We start from the raw sequence: 19,130 nt of genomic DNA, 5'->3' as shown, positions 1-19,130 counted from the left end.
TTGGATACACTGGTCCCCAGAGGACTGCCTTTCTATAAATGTCTTTAAACTTTGATTTTATGAGAGTTCTATTATCCATTCACCTGAGAGTCCTATAAATGCTAGACCCCAAGTCTTTCTGTCAATACCTGTAAATATAGATTTTTCCTTTAAACATATATACACGCCAAGTTAGGCATTTTTGCATTATATGGATAGGATATATCTTCTAATTATGTAAAAAAATCCATACTGTGTGTGATTATATACACATGAGTATTTTATTTTACTTAAATACTTTTGCATCAATTTGCATGCATTGCTTTCAGTCCTGTCAGCTATCAGGCAGTGTAGCGCGTGGTTACCATGGCTACATATAAACATATGAGCTTTTCTTTTTTCGTTACTGAGTGAAAAATGTGATAACATCCTAATATTTGATTAGGATCATTGTGTATTAGCCAAATGTTGTAATTCATACTCTGTTTCTATGCATATTTGTATTATTTTCTATGTATTTTATTTTTTTCGCTGGGACCGGATCCAGGTTGCCCGGGATGATGACATCATCATAGGGGGCATGTTTCTACCTGGGAGAGCTTGGAGACCGGCGTCCTCGTGTGCTATATATCTTTGTGGGAGAGGGTAAGTCGTTTGGTTAATAGACTTTGTGCTGGGACCCAGTACTTTCTAGTTCTGCCTCTAAATCCTAGTGTGGTCAAGAGATATTGATAGCGCACCCTGCGAAAGAGAGCTGTTTGGAAGGCATCAGGTATGGGTCAGGAAGGTGTCAGGTGGAAGGGTAATAACTACATTATAATAATATTACCCTTACCAGCTAACTAATTAACCCCTTCACTGCCGGTAATTTCAGAAGGGTTGTGTGCAGCTGCAATTAGCAGCTTTCTAATTACCGAAAAAACAATGGCCAAGCCATGCATGTCTTCTTCTTCTGAACAAAGTGGATCCCAGAGAAGTTTTTACAACCATATGTTTTATGACTGCACAAGTGGTATGTACATAATTTCAGTGAGAAACCCAAAGCTAACAATTTTTTTATATGATCGCATTTGGCTGCAAAATGGTAGTATGAAATATACCAAAATGGGCCAAGATCAATACCTTGGGTTGTCTACTAATTTTTTTTATATAGTTTTGATAGGTAAATAAAAACAAAACAAGGTTCTATTTCTGTTTAAATGGATTGATATAAAAATGCTAAAATATTCTCTGGTACTTTGAGCAAGTTTTTCTCTAAAATTCCTGGTTCTTAAGGGGTTTAATTCATATTCTTTATCTGAATTATGAAAGGAATTTTGGGGTTTCATGTACCTTTAATACTACAGTCACATATTCTGTAATGATTGCTTCTAATTCATGTCATCTCAAGTGTTCCATTTAGTTAGTCAGCAAACAAAGCCACACCCTTGCTGCTAGAGTCTACCTCTAACATAACCTTTATATGAGTGGCATAGAAAAGGATAAGAAGAGAATGGAGACAGACAGCAATAAACTAAAAGTCCCTGCATTGTGCATCAATTAGGATCCATATGGGTCAAGACATGACTATATTTTGGTTGCTATTCAAAGAGAAATGAAACCAAAATATGGGACGCTAATGGACCTGAATTTTTTACAGGTGGATCCACTCCTGCAACAGGAAGATGATAGCTGCAGCGAACGGATCCCTGTGGCTGACAAGGGGAGAGCACCCTACTTTCTTGATTCTCAATTAAGCACAAGAGACAGGGCTGGCTCAACCATGGCACCAAGTGGGTCTAATGGACCCAGGAAACACTTGACAAGGGGCAGCACTTCAGTGACTGAATCAGTTACTGTCAGACCCAGAACTCTCCTGTCCTCTGTCTTCTTGGGGGAAGTTGTAGGATTCCAGTGGCATAACCTCATCATGCAGAAAGACACAGAACCAGTCAGGAGCGACATTCAAGGTAAGGTCTCTTCCTTAACTTCCTTCCCACTTATTGCGCAATTTTGCATAAGCATTGGTTGCATGCAGGTAGGCAGGCTTAGTAAGGTCAGCGGCCAGGCTAGTATGTTGCTATGCTAATCAGGGGGGAGCGTCATTGCATTCTTGGACCCAGGCAGCACAATATCTTGAGCCAACCCTGAAGAGAAACATATAGCAATAACACCAGTGGTGAAAGGTACTGATTGTATACCTACTACTCCAGTTTTACTTCCTGCCCCCCCCCCCCAGCTTAAAGGGACCTTAAAGTAAAAAATAAACGTTTATGATTCAGACAGAGTATGCATTTTATACAACTTTACAATTTACTTATCTACTTTGATTGTTTTCTTGGTATAATTTGTTGAAGAACATACCTAGGTAGACAATTCCCTGGGAGCTAGATGCTGATTAATGGATGCACATATATACTCTTGCCATTGGCTCAACTGATGTGTTCAGCTAGTTCCCAGTAGTGCATTGCTGCTCCTTCAACAAAGAATACTAAGATAATGAAGAAAATTTGATATTAGAAGCAAATATGAAAGTTGTTTAAAATTGTATGTTCTATCTGAATCATGAAAGATAAAATGTGGGTTTATATTCCTTTAATCCTGCTGTACACACTATTTTGACCCTCAGCAATTTGTTCTATCACATAAATTTGGAATCACCGAACAAAGCTTAAAGGGACACTAAACCCCAACATTTTCTTTCATGATTCAGGTGGAGAATACAATTTTAAACAACATTACAATTTACTTCTATTATCTAATTTGCTTCATTCTTTGGATATCCTTTGTTGAAGAAATAGCATTGCACATGGGTCAGCCAATCACACAAGGCATCTGTGTGCAGCCACCAATCAGCAGCTTCTGAGCCTATCTAGATATGCTTGTCAGCAAATAATATCAAGAGAATGAAGCAAATTAGATAATAGAAGTAAATTACAATGTTGTTTAAAATGGAATGCTCTTTCTAAATCATGAAAGAAAAAAAATAGGTTGCATGTCCCTTTAAAAAGGCACAACACTCTTGATACATAAAATAAATGAGGTAAACATATCAGATAACAATGTGTTAACAAATGAACATGTATGCTCAGAATATCAGCCCTGGAAAAAAAAGCCAAGCATGTTGACTTAGAAAAGTAGATTGGAATACTACTGTCAAACTCTGTCAATGCAAAGTGCTGGTGATGTTTAGAGGCCCATTTATCAAGCTCCGGATGGAGCCTGAGGGCCCGTGTTTCTGGCGAGCCTGGAGGCTCACCAGAAACAGCAGTTATGAAGCAGCGGTCTAAAGACCGCTGCTCCATAACCCTGTCCGCCTGCTCTGAGCAGGCGGACAGACATCACCGAAAATCGAGTACGATTGAGTTGATTGACACCCCCCTGCTGGCGGCCGATTGGCTGCGAATCTGCAGTGGGCGGTGTTGCACCAGCAGCTCACAAGAGCTGCTGGTGCAATCCTGAATACGGAGAGAGTATTGCTCTCCGCATTCAGCGAGGTCTGTCGGACCTGATCAGCACTGTCGGATCAGGTCCCACAGACCTTTGTTAAATAGGCCCCTTAATGTGGTGCTGGGCCATTACCAAATCACTTAAAACTGTTCTAACGTATTGAAATTTCTTGTATTTTCAAAATCATTCAAATCCCCAAGTGGGGCAATCTGAAGCATTAGAATAGACCCCAAATGAGTCTTATGTTTTTAAGACACGAATACTGGCAACAGAGGTATCCTTGTCAAATAGCAAATACAGTATGAGGATGCTAATATTTCTCTGTTTCTTTACAATGCAAAAAATGTTAATCTAGATGTCTGTTCATATCATGAATAAAATGATGCTCTTGAAACTGGGTCTTTTATTTAACAAAGGCAAAGCTGCATAGATTTTCATAATTGAGGGGAAATCCATATTACTAAATTATTAAAAGAAACTAAGAGATCTCCTACAGGTTCAAAGAATTTTGTAATTTCAGAACTACACCTACTATATAGATGTTTCCTAGTTATATATAGAATAGAAAGGGAGCCCATATACACACTGCTTCCCATATGTGTGTGTGTGTGTGTGTATATATATATATATATATATATATATATATATATATATATATATATATATATATATATATATATATATATATATATATATATATATATATACTGTATATATATATATATATATATATATATATATATATATATATATATATATATATATATATATACTGAATATATTATAATTCAATTTGTTTATGGAAGCTCAGTATCACATAGAGTAAATGCTGTATAACATTTAATGTCATTGAAGTTTCCCTTGTATATTTGTTTTTTGGTTAAATGAGGATTATATAATAAAAACAGTATTTTGTGTTGTTATGTGCATTAGGATATTAATTAAATAAATCATATGAAGATCAGGTAATTAAAAAAATAAGAAGCCTCCAGAATATCCCTGTACCAAATACCTACAGCTTCTTATTTACAATATTTGTGACCAACTAAAAACTAAATAAACATTTTCTAGACTTACTAAAACACAATGCACTTGTTTTGACAACTTTCAAACTATAGAACCACTATAGTTGCTTGAATATAACTATGAGTTTAACCCCAGCAAAGAGATTAAAGTTAAAAAATAGCACAGAGTAGCAATGTCCTGACTGTATCTGGTGAGCCAATGACAAGAAGCATATACAGTATGTGTAGTCACCAATCAGCAGCTAGTTCCCAGTAGTACAGTGCTTCTGAGCCTGCCTAGGTATGCTTTTAAAAAAAAAAAACATACCACAAGAAGGAAGCCAATTTGATAATAGAAGTAAAGTTTAATCTAATTTAATTTTTATGTCATGTCCCTTTGTATTCTTCATAAAATATAATTAAATTATGATATTTAAGTAATAATTTATATTTTTAAGCGGTTTTTAAGTGCGCCATTTTTGTTTCCCTTCGCTTTTGTTATTTCAAATATTTTAACCCCTTTCACCATATGAACGTAGTCACTGTGTCACTTAGTATTTTGCCCAGTGTACTGTGTTGACGCAGTACCTATTTCCAACACTTTAGCACATGCTTCAGTCCCCAGCGTTGACAGTGGACACTGCAGCTGGGAGCAGAAGCATTTGCCTTCATATATCCCTGATCGTGCTCCCTTGCCTTATGAAGCCATATCGTTGATATGGGAAAAGAGCTTTTGGGATGGATCAGGTAGGTATCAGGGGGTTGGAGGTGTCAGGTGGAAGATTAATCCCTACACTAGAGCAAATAGTAACTTTACAAGCTACCTGATATACCCCTTCATTGCCAGGAATTTCAGAAGCCTCCTAATTGCCAAAAAACAATGGCAAAGCCATGTATGTCTGCTGTTTGTGAACAAAAGGAACCCTAGAGATGCTTTTACAACCATTTGTTTTATGACTGCAGTAGTTTTGTGTAAATCATTTCCAAAAGTTTGAGAAAAAATTAATATTTTTTTTTATAGTACTAAATATGGTGGCTCAACTATATCAAATTGAGCCTAGATCTATTCCATGGGGCATATTTATCAAGCTCCGTAAGGAGCTTGATGCCCCGTGTTTCAGGCTTGCTGGAAACAGAAGTTATGAAGCAGCGGTCTAAAGACTGCTGCTCCATAACCTGTCCGCCTGCTCTGAGGCGGCGGACAGAAATCAACCCGCTCTGAGGCGGCGGACAGAAATCAACCTGATTGAATATGATCAGGTTGATTGACACCCCCTGCTAGCATTCGATTGGCCGCAGATCTGCAGGGGGCGGCATTGCACCAGCAGAAAAATTCATGCAACACAAAAATTTAGTTGATCCATTCATGTTTCTAAGAACTTTACAGTAAAGGCAAGAAAGGATTTTCTATAGGCCAAAAAGGCTTCATATTTACAGTTTTACACTAGTTAGTAGTGATCCAGAAATCCCCTTGCCAGTTAACTAATTCCTGTATGTAAGCTTCACTTTTGTTCTTGACAATCGGGAGTCCATTACAAAATAAATTTTGAAAAAATGAAATCATATTTTTTTTGCTGCTGGTAGCTTGTAGCAGTAGCACTAGTTATTATTTTAACTTTGCTGCAATATACTACCTTAAATGTATTCTCTGAAGGAAATAAGGTTAACAAATTAACATTAGTACGCAACATATTATTACAAGTCCATGGTAAATCACATTTACCAGAGAAGGGTTAGCGTAGCTGACATCTTTCTAGCGCACCCTATACTTTTAATGTCTATCGCAACTGTGCTAAATAGCGCTCGTATTACAAGTTGAAATTTATAGTTTGTGCTCAAGTGCAAGCCACAATGGTGCTAGAATATTTAGCCCTACTTAAGATCTGAAGTTAAGTGTAAGGGGCTGATTTATCATTGTCTGTCTGACATGATACGCTGTAGTGTATCATGTCTGACAGACATTGCTAAATGCCGACAACATACGCTGTCTGCATTTAACATTGAACTGCTTGTGCAATGCAGCTCCCTGCAGATTCTCGGGCCAATTGTCCGCTAACAGGTGGTGTCAATCAACCCAATCGTATAGGATCGGGCGGATTGCAGACCGCAGCCTCAGAGGCAGCGGACCAATTAAGGAGCAGCGGTTTTAAGACCGCTGCTTTATAACTGCTGTTTCCGGTGAGCCTGAAGGCTCGCGCAGAAACAGGGGCATCAGGGGCCATTCGGCCCTTGATAAATTGGTCCCTAAGGGTTAAAACATTTTTTTTTCACAAAACACATCTAAAACATATTATAATAAAGTATTACACTACAATATATATAATTTTTAATAATGCAATATAATTGTAATATTGATAAGTTTTAAAAGGATTAAAAAGTTATATCGTATGTAGCAATGTGTATGTATTTATCACTATAAATGTCTATATTTGTGCAAATATATTTATGTATATGTTTATATGTGTAAATATGTATGTGACTGATAAATCAGTCCGCCACTGGTAATCTGGGTCAATGTTAGCAAATTTTAGCTAAAATGAACAAACCCAAGAACTAATCTTAGACAAGACAAAATATTTTTTTTCTGTAATGAATGATTAGTCTGAAACAATGAAACATTAATGATTCAGAAAGAGCAGGTCATTTTAAGACACTTTTAAATTCACTTCTATTTTCAAATGTGCTTTGTTCTCTTGGTATCCCTTATTGAAAAAGAATACTCACATATCCCATACTAGTGGGAGCTAGCTGCTGATTAGTGTCTGAACACACTTGTCTCTTGTTATTGGCTAACGAGATGTATTCAGTTAGCTGCCAGTAGTGCAACTCTGTTCCTTCAGCAAAGGATAACAATAGAATGAAGACAATTTGAGAATAGAAATAAATTAGAAAGTTTATAATGGTATGTTCTATCCAAATCATGAAAGAAAAATGTGGGGTTTCCTGTCCTTTTAGCCTTTGGTTCCGTGCATTTGCAATATTGTGAATTTTGTGTCTAGGTTACAAATACCACAACATATATGTACTGTACATATCCTTTTGTGTCTCTGTTTTCTTTAAGTTTAAGGAACAGAAATGATGTAAATGAAAGTGATCATTAATTTAACAAAAATAAACATGATTTAAATGTAGATTCTGAATTTCTCAAAAAATACTAAACTTTTACTTAATGTGCCACCCCAGAAAGTCTTGTTCACTGTCTCCTCATTTTGTTCCCCAGCACACAAGTTAAAAACTGTTAATATATCTGTCATGTGTATCTCTATAGACACATGGTGCATGACCATATGTTCCATAGGTGTATATTTCCCTTAATACTTATTATACACAGATATGTTACATATCTTTATATCAATTTATGTTATATGTTTAAGTCTCTGTGTTTATTTAAATGTTGTTGTTTTTTTCTCAGAAACCCTCTCTGCTTTTGCTATACACACCCCTCACCATCTATAATACCGAATCATTAACTCCTTATGACCCAGTCCTTAGTTTTTCTGAAACTAATGAAAAAAAATACAAAAATCAATTCATTTATTCATTCATTATGCATTTAAGAGACAGAGGAAACTAAATTAAAAGTTATTGAATTTTCATATTCGTTTGGATTTTTTTTTTTAAAATAACAAAATAGAGAAAATTGTCTTAAATTCATTATTTGTTTTGCAAACAAATAATGAAAACAAATGTGTGTGTATATACAGTATATAAATATATATATATATAAATATATATATATATATATATATATATATATATATATATATATATATATATAGATACATACATATTTTACATAAATATATACAATAGGTAGCTTTTTGCTGTGTTAGTATTTTTTCAAATATATTTAATTCGCCATATTCTGTAATATTGTCAGCTTTGAGTCTACTTTACAAACCACACACAATATATGTATGAATGTCTCTATGTTTTTTTTTTTTAATTGACTGTTTTTTTCTGTTTGCTTACCACACATTAAACCAAATCTATTACACCAAATGATTAACCCTCTCTATTTCTCTCTGTGCTAGACACTACAGTATATTATAGCATTATATAAGTAAATTCATTCTAATAGATTCTGAGAAATAAATAACATAAATAGATCTTTACCAAACACCCTATGTAATATTAGAGAACATTGAATAAAATATACCTTTTTATTAATAAGCCGTAAACTTTATTTTAATAAAGTTTTTATAAAAAGGAGTTTTGAAACTAGCAAAATGAGTGTAATGAAACATGTCTTACCGGCTGTAACCACACGCACGTAAATAATGGTAACGAGGCTCAGACCAATAAATATTATTTGGAGAAGGTTTGTATAAAGCACCTTAGTCTTCATATCCAACGCTACTTCACAGTGTCACAAACAGAGAAAGCTGTGGTCATGTTTAGCTTGTGGATAAAGTTCCTTTGCATCAGAGCAGATAGTCCTTGTGCTGTTTCAGAGCGATTAGACTAAATTTGCAGGAGAGGTTCCTATTTTTAAACTTGTAGCAATTTTGGATTTCCTGTGTGCATATCTCAGTAAGACACAAAAGGAAATATAGTGTAGGATATGCTACATGCACTGTTGTCTGTGTGTTACTGTGCCGTGTCATGTTTTTAGCACGTCATGTGACCCACATTTTAACTCATGGAAATCTCACTTTCTTGTTCCCTTTGAAGTCTGAAGAATTTACAATTTCTTGTAAATCAACTAAATATTTAGAACATTGTTGGTTTTTATGTGCGATGTGTTCCAGTGCTACTGTAATGTGTAAAAAAATCACATAGCTTATTTTAAATTAAATAAATATTTTTTTTTAAATATTATACACAGATGTAGAAAATATTACAGTAATCATGAAATGAAAGACAGTAAGATACCTGCAACCTTCCACCCACAGCTTACCTTCATATAGTGCCAGTAATTCCCCTTATTCAGTGACAGAAGAGCAGCTCAAACCGCACAGCTGTCCTGTGAAGTAAAAGCAGAAGGACCGTAAAGTCAAAGGGCTGCAAAAGCCAAACAACTTAAAGGGATATGAAACTCAATTTTTTCATGATTCAGATAAAGCATGTAATTTTAAGCAACTTTCTAATTTACTCCTACTATAATTTAAATGTAGCCCCCAATCAGCAAGCGCTCCCTAGGGTGCTGAGCCAAAAATGGGATGGCCCATAATCTTTACATTCCTGCTTTTCAAATAAAGATACATAGAGAATGAAGAAAATTGATAATAGGAGTAAATTAGAAAGCTGCTTAAAATCGAAGGCTCTATCTGAATCGTGCAAGAAAAAAATATGGTTTCATATCCCTTTAACTGAGATCTCATTTGGGCAAATATAGGACATAATGGGGGTGCAGTGGCAGGCATCTGATCTGAGGTCTTACAGCTAGTGTAAAGGGCAGTGCATATGCTTAAAGGTCTCATTTGGGCATATACCTGCCATAAGATGTGCAGGACTATGCATATTATCTGAAATCTCACATGGGTATATAGGTGGGATAAAAAAAAAAACACAGTGCAGGGGCATTTATCTGATCTGAGGTCTCATATGGGGTTATACCTGATTTGAAGGGTCCTGCAGTGGTTATGTATTTTACCTGACTTATCATTTGGGTAAAGAGCTGGTATAAAGTGGTGGAAAGGCATCTGATCTGAAGTGTCACTTGGGCACTGATCTCTGAGGTTCACCTTGAAAATACAGGTGTGAAAAAACATCTCCCGTGCTGGTTCTGGTCTTTTATTTTTTTATAGAATTTTATTAAAAGCAATTGTAAAATTACAGTACATTGGAAATTGCAAAGAGAGTAAGGCGATCTAAGCCTTACAGGATCCACCATTGGGTATTATATTTTGACAGGGAGTGATGTGTACAGTAATGTGATCACTATGGAAAACTGTGTGCAGCGGAAAGCATGTGAGGATACTGTGTGCGCAGACAGAGGTGACTGATTAGCGCAGGAGGTAGTGTAAAGCATGCAATCAGGGCAGTATGCTTTGTGTGTAGATGGAAGAGGGCACATGACCAGCGCAAGATGCAGTGTGTGCGCAGAAGAGGTCACATGATCAGCACAGGAATCTGTGTGTGTGTGCAGACGAGGGCACGTGATCAGAGTAGGATGCTGCGCCCAGAGGAGAGTACGAGACCAGCACAGGATGTGCAATCAGTGGCGTATGCAGTGCATGCAATAAGTATAAGATTCTGCATGTGCAAGGGTGAATTTGTGATTGGTTTAATATAATGTAATCACTGCAGGATGCTGTATGTGCCGAGTATGTGATCAGTGCAGCATCTGGCATGTATAGCTCAAGGCACATGATCAGCATGGGAAGCAATGTGCAGGTCTGGATGTGTTATCAGTGATGCACAAAGTAGTGCAGGATACAGCGTGCAGGACACGTGAGCAGTGCAGGATACAGCATAGCAATAGATTTGTGCAGGATATGTGAGCAGTGCATGATACAGCATACACAACATGTGAGCAGAGTAGGATACAGTGGGGCAGTAGAAGGATAGAAGGAGCAGTGCAGGATACAGAACTCATAAGCAGTGCAGGATACAGTGTATAGAACATGTGAGCAGTGTAGGATACAGTCTATAGAACATGTGAGCAGTGTAGGATACAGTGTATAGAACAGTGAGCGGTGTAGGATACAGTGTATAGAACATGTGAGCAGTGCAGGATACAGTGTATAGAACATGTGAGCAGTGCAGGATACAGTGTATAGAACAGTGAGCGGTGTAGGATACAGTGTATAGAACCGTGAGCAGTGTAGGATACAGTGTATAGAACATGTGAGCAGTGCAGGATACAGTGTATAGAACATGTGATCAGTACAGGATACAGTGTATAGAACATGTGAGCAGTGTAGGATACAGTGTATAGAACATGTGAGCAGTGTAGGATACAGTGTATAGAACATGTGAGCAGTACAGGATACAGTGTATAGAACATGTGAGCAGTGCAGGATACAGTGCATAGAACATGTGAGCAGTGCATGATAAAGTGTATAGAACATGTGAGCAGTGTAGGATACAGTGTATAGAACATGTGAGCAGTGTAGGATACAGTGTATAGAACATTTGAGCAGTGCAGGATATAGTGTATAGAACATGTGAGCAGTGCGGGATACAGTGTATAGAACATGTGAGCAGTGTAGGATACAGTGTATAGAACATGTGAGCAGTGCAGGATACAGTGTATAGAACATGTGAGCAGTGCGGGATACAGTGTATAGAACATGTGAGCAGTGCAGCATACAGTGTATAGAACATGTGAACAGTGTAGGATACAGTGTATAGAACATGTGAGCAGTGCGGGATACAGTGTATAGAGCATGTGGGCAGTGCAGGATACAGTGCATAGAACATGTGAGCACTGCATGATAAAGTGTATAGAACATGTGAGCAGTGTAGGATACAGTGTATAGATCATTTGAGCAGTGCAGGATATAGTGTATAGAACATGTGAGCAGTGCAGGATACAGTGTATAGAACATGTGAGCAGTGCAGGATACAGTGTATAGAACACGTGAACAGTGTAGGATACAGTGTATAGAACATGTGAGCAGTGCGGGATACAGTGTATAGAACATGTGAGCAGTGCAGGATAAAGTGTATAGAACATGTGAGCAGTGCGGGATACAGTGTATAGAACATGTGAGCAGTGTAGGATACAGTGTATAGAACATGTGAGCAGTGCAGGATACAGTGTATAGAACATGTGAGCAGTGCAGGATACAGTGTATAGAACATGTGAGCAGTGCAGGATACAGTGTATAGAACATGTGAGCAGTGCAGGATACAGTGTATAGAACATGTGAGCAGTGTAGGATACAGTGTATAGAACATGTGAGCACACCAGGATACAGTGTATAGAACATGTGAGCAGTGTAGGATACAGTGTATAGAACATGTGAACAGTGTAGGATACAGTGTATAGAACATGTGAGCAGTGCAGGATACAGTGGATAGAACATGTGAGCAGTGTAGGATACAGTGTATAGAACATGTGAGCAGTGCAGGATACAGTGTGTAGAAAATGTGAGCAGTACAGGATACAGTGTATAGAACATGTGAGCAGTGCAGGATACAGTGTATAGAACATGTGAGCAGTGTAGGATACAGTGTATAGAACATGTGAGCAGTGTAGGATACAGTATATAGAACATGTGAGCAGTGCAGGATACATTGTATAGAACATGTGAGCAGTGTAGGATACAGTGTATAGAAAATGTGAGCAGTACAGGATACAGTGTATAGAACATGTGAGCAGTGCAGGATACAGTGTATAGAACATGTGAGCAGTGCAAGATACCGTGTATAGAAAATGTGAGCAGTACAGGATACAGTATATAGAACATGTGAGCAGTGCAGGATACAGTGTATAGAAAATGTGAGCAGTGCAGGATACAGTGTATAGAACATGTGAGCAGTGCAGGATATAGTGTATAGAACATTTGAGCAGTGTAGGATACAGTGTATAGAACATGTGAGCAGTGTAGGATAGAGTGTATAGAGCATGTGAGCAGTGTAGGATACAGTGTATAGAACATGTGAGCAGTGTAGTATACAGTGTATAGAACATGTGAGCAGTGTAGGATACAGTGTATAGAACATGTGAGCAGTGCAGGATACAGTGTATAGAACATGTGAGCAATGCAGGATAAAGTGTATAGAACATGTGAGCAGTGTAGAATACAGTGTATAGAACATGTGAGCAGTGCAGGATACAGTATATAGAACATGTGAGCAGTGCAGGATACAGTGTATAGAACATGTGAGCAGTGTAGGATACAGTGTATAGAACATGCGAGCAGTGCAGGATACAGTGTATAGAACATGTGAGCAGTGCAGGATACAGTGTATAGAACATGTGAGCAGTGCAGGATACAGTGTATAGAACATGTGAGCAGTGCAGGATACAGTGTATAGAACATGCGAGCAGTGTAGAATACAGTGTATAGAACATGTGAGCAGTGTAGGATACAGTGTATAGAACATGTGAGCAGTGCAGGATAGAGTGTATAGAACATGTGAGCAGTGTAGGATACAGTGTATAGAACATGTGAGCAGTGCAGGATACAGTGTATAGAACATGTGAGCAGTGGAGGATACAGTGTATAGAACATGTCAGCAGTGTAGGATACAGTGTATAGAACATGTGAGCAGTGCGGGATACAGTGTATAGAACATGTGAGCAGTGCAGGATAGAGTGTATAGAACATGTGAGCAGTGTAGGATACAGTGTATAGAACATGTGAGCAGTGCAGGGTACAGTGTATAGAACATGTGAGCAGTGCAGGATACAGTGTATAGAACATGTGAGCAGTGTAGAATACAGTGTATAGAACATGTGAGCAGTGCAGGATACAGTGTATAGAACATGTGAGCAGTGTAGGATACAGTGTATAGAACATGCGAGCAGTGCAGGATAAAGTGTATAGAACATGTGAGCAGTGCAGGATACAGTGAGTGCGGCAGTAGATGTGTGCAGGATACAGTGTATAGAACATGTGAGCAGTGCAGGATACGGTGAGTGCGGCAGTAGATGTGTGTAGGATACAGTGTATAGAATATGTGAGCAGTGCAGGATACAGTGTATAGAACATGTGAGCAGTGCAAGATACAGTGTATAGAAATTGTGAGCAGTACAGGATACAGTGTATAGAACATGTGAGCAGTGCAGGATACAGTGAGTGCGGCAGTAGATGTGTGTAGGATACAGTGTATAGAACATGTGAGCAGTACAGGATACAGTGTATAGAACATGTGAGCAGTGCAGGATACAGTGTATAGAAAATGTGAGCAGTGCAGGATACAATGAGTGCGGCAGTAGATGTGTGCAGGATACAGCACACAGGACACGTGAACAGTGCAGGATATAGTGATACAATACCATACCTCCCAAAATGTACAAATTGGAAAGAGGGACAGCCCCCCCCCCCCCCCCCCGCAAAAGTATAATGTGGTGGGCAGGAGCAGGGATGGGTAATGGCTTAATAAGAAATAAAAAAAAATAAACATGCACACACACAGCAACACACACACACAACATGCACACCACATACATCCAAACACATACACACACACAACTTACACAAAACACCACAAGCATGCAGATACATAACATATACACACACCAGATACACACATCACATGTAGTGATGTCGCGATCTGTTCGCCGGAGAACAGTTCCCGGCGATCTTAGCTCGTTCGCGTTTGCCGCGGCAGGTGAACATATGCGATGTTCGATCCGCCCCCTATTCGTCATCATTGAGGAAACTTTGACCCTGTATCTCACAGTCTGCAGACACATTTCAGCCAATCAGCAGCAGACACTACCTCACAGACCCTCCCAGTTCCTGGGCAGCAGCCATTTTAGATTCATTACGATCTTGCTTTGTTAGTGAGAGGAGGTTTAATGCTGCTGCTGATGATTTTATAGGGAAATAGATAGCTAGGCTAGTGTATTTAGTGTCCACTACAGTCCTGAAGGACTCATCTAATCTCTGCTGTAAGGACAGCACCCCAAAAAGCCCTTTTTAGGGCTAGAACTTCAGTCGTTTTTTTTTTTTTTTTAATTTTATTTGCATTTGCCTGCCTGTCAGCCTGTGTGTGAGGCTCACAGCATATACTGTGATTAGTGCCACCACTGATATCTGCTTAACATTAGAGTACATTTTTAAAAAAAACTTTTAAATCATTTTGCTAGTGTAATCTAATTTAATTTTCTATTAGGCCTGTGTGTCAGGCCCACATCATATACTGTGATTAATTCTTCTGTGCCACCACTGATATCTGGTTAACATTAGTGTAAATTTAAAAAAAAAAAACTTTTACATCATTTTGCTAGTGTAATCTAATTTAATTTTCCATCAGACCTGTGTGTCAGGCCCACATCATATACTGTGATTAATAGCTCTGTTTTCCACCACTTATATCTGGTGTAACATTAGTGTAATTTTTTTTTTTAAAAACTTTTACATCAGTCTTCTAGTGTTATTTAATTTTAGTTGCCAGGCCAGCCTGCCACTAGTAATAGCCTGTGTCTCAGGCTGCCAGCATATACTGTGCCTACTTCCATCCTCAGTGCCACCACTCCTATCTGGTGTAACATTAGTTTAAATTTTGTAAAAAAAAAAACTTTTTCATCAGTCTTCTAGTGTTATTTAATTTTAGTTGCCAGGCCAGCCTGCCACTAGTGCCAGCCTGTGTGTCAGGCTGCCAGCATATACTGTGCCAACTTCCATCCTCAGTGCCACCACTCCTATCTGTTGTAACATTAGTGTAACTTTAAAAAAAAAAACTTTTACATCAGTCTGCTAGTGTTATTTAATTGCAGTTGCCTGTCTGCCAGCGTGTGTGCCAGGCCCACTTTCCAACTAGTGCCATGAATCATATTTGTTATAACAGTAGTGTAAATTTTTAAAATAAAAACTTTTTTGACTGTGAATAATCAGTCTGCTAGTGCAATTGAATTGCAGTTGCCTGCCTGCCAGCGTGTGTGCCAGGCCCACTTGCCAACTAGTGCCACCAATCTTATTTGTTATAACAGTATTGTAAATATTTAAAATAAAAACTTTTTTGACTGTGAATCATCAGTCTGCTAGTGCAATTGAATTGCAGTTGCCTGTCTGCCAGCGTGTGTGCCAGGCCCACTTGCCAACTAGTGTCACCAATCATATTTGTTATAACAGTATTGTAAATATTTTAAAAAAAAACTTTTTTGACTGTGAAACAAACATCAGTCAGCTAGTGTAATCTAATTGCAGTGGCCTGCCTCCCTGCGTGTGTGCCAGGCCCACTTGCCAACTAGTGCCACCAATCATATTTGTTATAACAGTAGTGTAATTTTTTAAAAAAAATACTTTTTGACTGTGAAACATCAGTCTGCTAGTGTAATCTAATTGCAGTTGCCTGCCTGCCTGCCTGCCAGCATGTGCTTGCCAGGCCCACTTGCCAACTAGTGCCACCAATCATATTTGTTATAACAGTATTGTAAATATTTTTAAAAAAAACTTTTTTGACTGTGAAACATCAGTCAGCTAGTGTAATCTAATTGCAGTTGCCTGCCTCCCAGCGTGTGCTTGCCAGGCCCACTTGCCAACTAGTGCCACCAATCATATTTGTTATAACAGTAGTGTAAATATTTTAAAAAAAACTTTTTTGACTGTGAAACATCAGTCAGCTAGTGTAATCTAATTGCAGTTGCCTGCCTCCCAGCGTGTGCTTGCCAGGCCCACTTGCCAACTAGTGCCACCAATCATATTTGTTATAACAGTAGTGTAAATATTTAAAAAAAAACTTTTTTGACTGTGAAACATCAGTCAGCTAGTGTAATCTAATTGCAGTTGCCTGCCTCCCAGCGTGTGTGCCAGGCCCACTTGCCAACTAGTGCCACCAATCATATTTGTTATAACAGTAGTGTAAATATTTTAAAAAAAAACTTTTTTGACTGTGAAACATCAGTCAGCTAGTGTAATCTAATTGCAGTTGCCTGCCTCCCAGCGTGTGTTTGCCAGGCCCACTTGCCAACTAGTGCCACCAATCATATTTGTTATAACAGTAGTGTAAATATTTAAAAAAAAAAACTTTTTTGACTGTGAAACATCAGTCTGCTAGTGTAATCTAATTGAAGTTGCCTGCCTGCCAGCGTGTGTGCCAGGCCCACTTGCCAACTAGTGCCACCAATCATATTTGTTATAACAGTATTGTAAATATTTAAAATAAAAACTTTTTTGACTGTGAATCATCAGTCTGCTAGTGCAATTGAATTGCAGTTGCCTGCCTGCCAGCGTGTGTGCCAGGCCCACTTGCCAACTAGTGCCACCAATCATATTTGTCATAACAGTATTGTAAATATTTAAAATAAAATCTTTTTTGACTGTGAATCATCAGTCTGCTAGTGCAATTGAATTGCAGTTGCCTGTCTGCCAGCGTGTGTGCCAGGCCCACTTGCCAACTAGTACCACCAATCATATTTGTTATAACAGTATTGTAAATATTTAAAATAAAAACTTTTTTGACTGTGAAACATCAGTCAGCTAGTGTAATCTAATTGCAGTGGCCTGCCTCCCAGCGTGTGTGCCAGGCCCACTTACCAACTAGTGCCACCAATCATATTTGTTATAACAGTAGTGTAAATATTTAAAAAAAAACTTTTTTGACTGTGAAACATCAGTCTGCTAGTGTTATCTAATTGAAGTTGCCTGCCTGCCAGCGTGTGTGCCAGGCCTACTTGCCAAATAGTGCCACCAATCATATTTTTTATAACAGTATTGTAAATATTTTTTAAAAAAACTTTTTTGACTGTGAAACATCAGTCAGCTAGTGTAATCTAATTGCAGTTGCCTGCCTCCCAGCGTGTGTTTGCCAGGCCCACTTGCCAACTAGTGCCACCAATCATATTTGTTATAACAGTAGTGTAAATATTTTAAAAAAAACTTTTTTGACTGTGAAACATCAGTCTGCTAGTGTAATCTAATTGCAGTTGCCTGCCTCCCACTGTGTGTGCCAGGCCCACTTGCCAACTAGTGCCACCAATCATATTTGTTATAACAGTAGTGCAAATATTTTTAAAAAAAACTTTTTTGACTGTGAAACATCAGTCAGCTAGTGTAATCTAATTGAAGTTGCCTGCCTCCCAGCGTGTGTGCCAGGCCCACTTGCCAACTAGTGCCACCAATCATATTTGTTATAACAGTATTGTAAATATTTAAAAAAAATAAAAATTTGACTGTGAAACATCAGTCTGCTTTTTTGTGTCAGGCTCACAGCGTATACTGTGCCCACTTGCCCAGTGCCACCACTCATAATTTGTTTAATAGTAGTGTAAGTGTACATTTTAAAAAAAAATGACAGGCAGAGGCAGGCCACCCCGCAGGAGGACCTAGTTGAATGGCTAACACAGGACACCCAATCTTCTACAGCTTTCGCTCCTAGTCCTAACCTTGACGCACCATCCACCTCCAGCTTAGCTGCGGGCACCTCTCAAGTGACCAGTGCCACTCGCCCGCCTGCCGCCACCACCAACACTAGCACCACAGCCGCTTCACTTGATCTGTCAGAGGAGTTATTGACACATCAGTTGGAAGAAATGAGTGATGCGCAACCATCATTGACAGAGGATGTAGATAACAGTGATATGTCTCAGTCAGGCAGCATTACAGACATGGACGTACGGTGTGATGATGATGATGATGATGTTGTACCTGCTGCTTCCTTTGTTGATTTGTCAGATACAAGTGAAGCGGTTGATGATGATGTGTCCGTGGATGTCACGTGGATGCCCGCTAGAAGAGAAGAAGAAGAGGGGGAAAGTTCAGATGGGGAGACAGAGAGGAGGAGGAGGAGACGAGTTGGAAGCAGGGGGTGGTCATCGCAAGGAGCTAGTGGCACAGTCAGACAGCATGCATCGGCACCCGGGGTCAGCCAGACAGCACGCCAATGAACGCATGCTGTTGCCACCACCAGAATGTCGTCATCGCAGAGCTCAGCAGTGTGGCATTTTATTTGTGTGTCTGCCTCTGACAACAGCCATGCCATTTGCAACCTGTGCCAAAAGAAACTGAGTCGTGGGAAGTCCAACACCCACCTAGGTACAACTGCTTTGCGAAGGCACATGGTCTCACATCACAAACGCCGATGGGAAGAACACATGAGTAGAAGCAGCACGCAAACTCAAAGCCGCCATCCTCCTCCTGGTCCAGCATCTTCAGC

General features: G+C 38.8%; 1 protein-coding gene across 3 annotated transcripts in view; it reads right to left on the bottom strand.

Moving 5' to 3' along the window:
• The window catches only part of LOC128652888 (cell surface glycoprotein CD200 receptor 1-A), a 173,574-nt gene extending 164,160 nt beyond the window's left edge, over nt 1-9,414 (bottom strand). The window contains exon 1 of one of the 3 annotated variants that reach the window (XM_053705878.1): nt 9,313-9,414. Coding sequence is in view for 2 of the 3 variants with exons in the window: in XM_053705877.1 (XP_053561852.1) it covers nt 8,667-8,760 (94 nt within the window). In the remaining variant the exon portion in view is untranslated. Of the gene's footprint in view, nt 1-8,666; nt 8,971-9,312 lie in introns of those variants that run through there. The other 2 variants (XM_053705877.1, XM_053705876.1) reach the window with 2 other exon arrangements.
• Between the last annotated feature and the right edge of the window lie 9,716 nt (nt 9,415-19,130).

The sequence above is a fragment of the Bombina bombina genome, chromosome 3, assembly GCF_027579735.1.
Source record: "Bombina bombina isolate aBomBom1 chromosome 3, aBomBom1.pri, whole genome shotgun sequence".
Lineage (NCBI taxonomy): Eukaryota > Metazoa > Chordata > Amphibia > Anura > Bombinatoridae > Bombina > Bombina bombina.
Note: the sequence above shows the minus strand (reverse complement) of the source record. Positions and strands in the feature narration are given on the sequence as shown.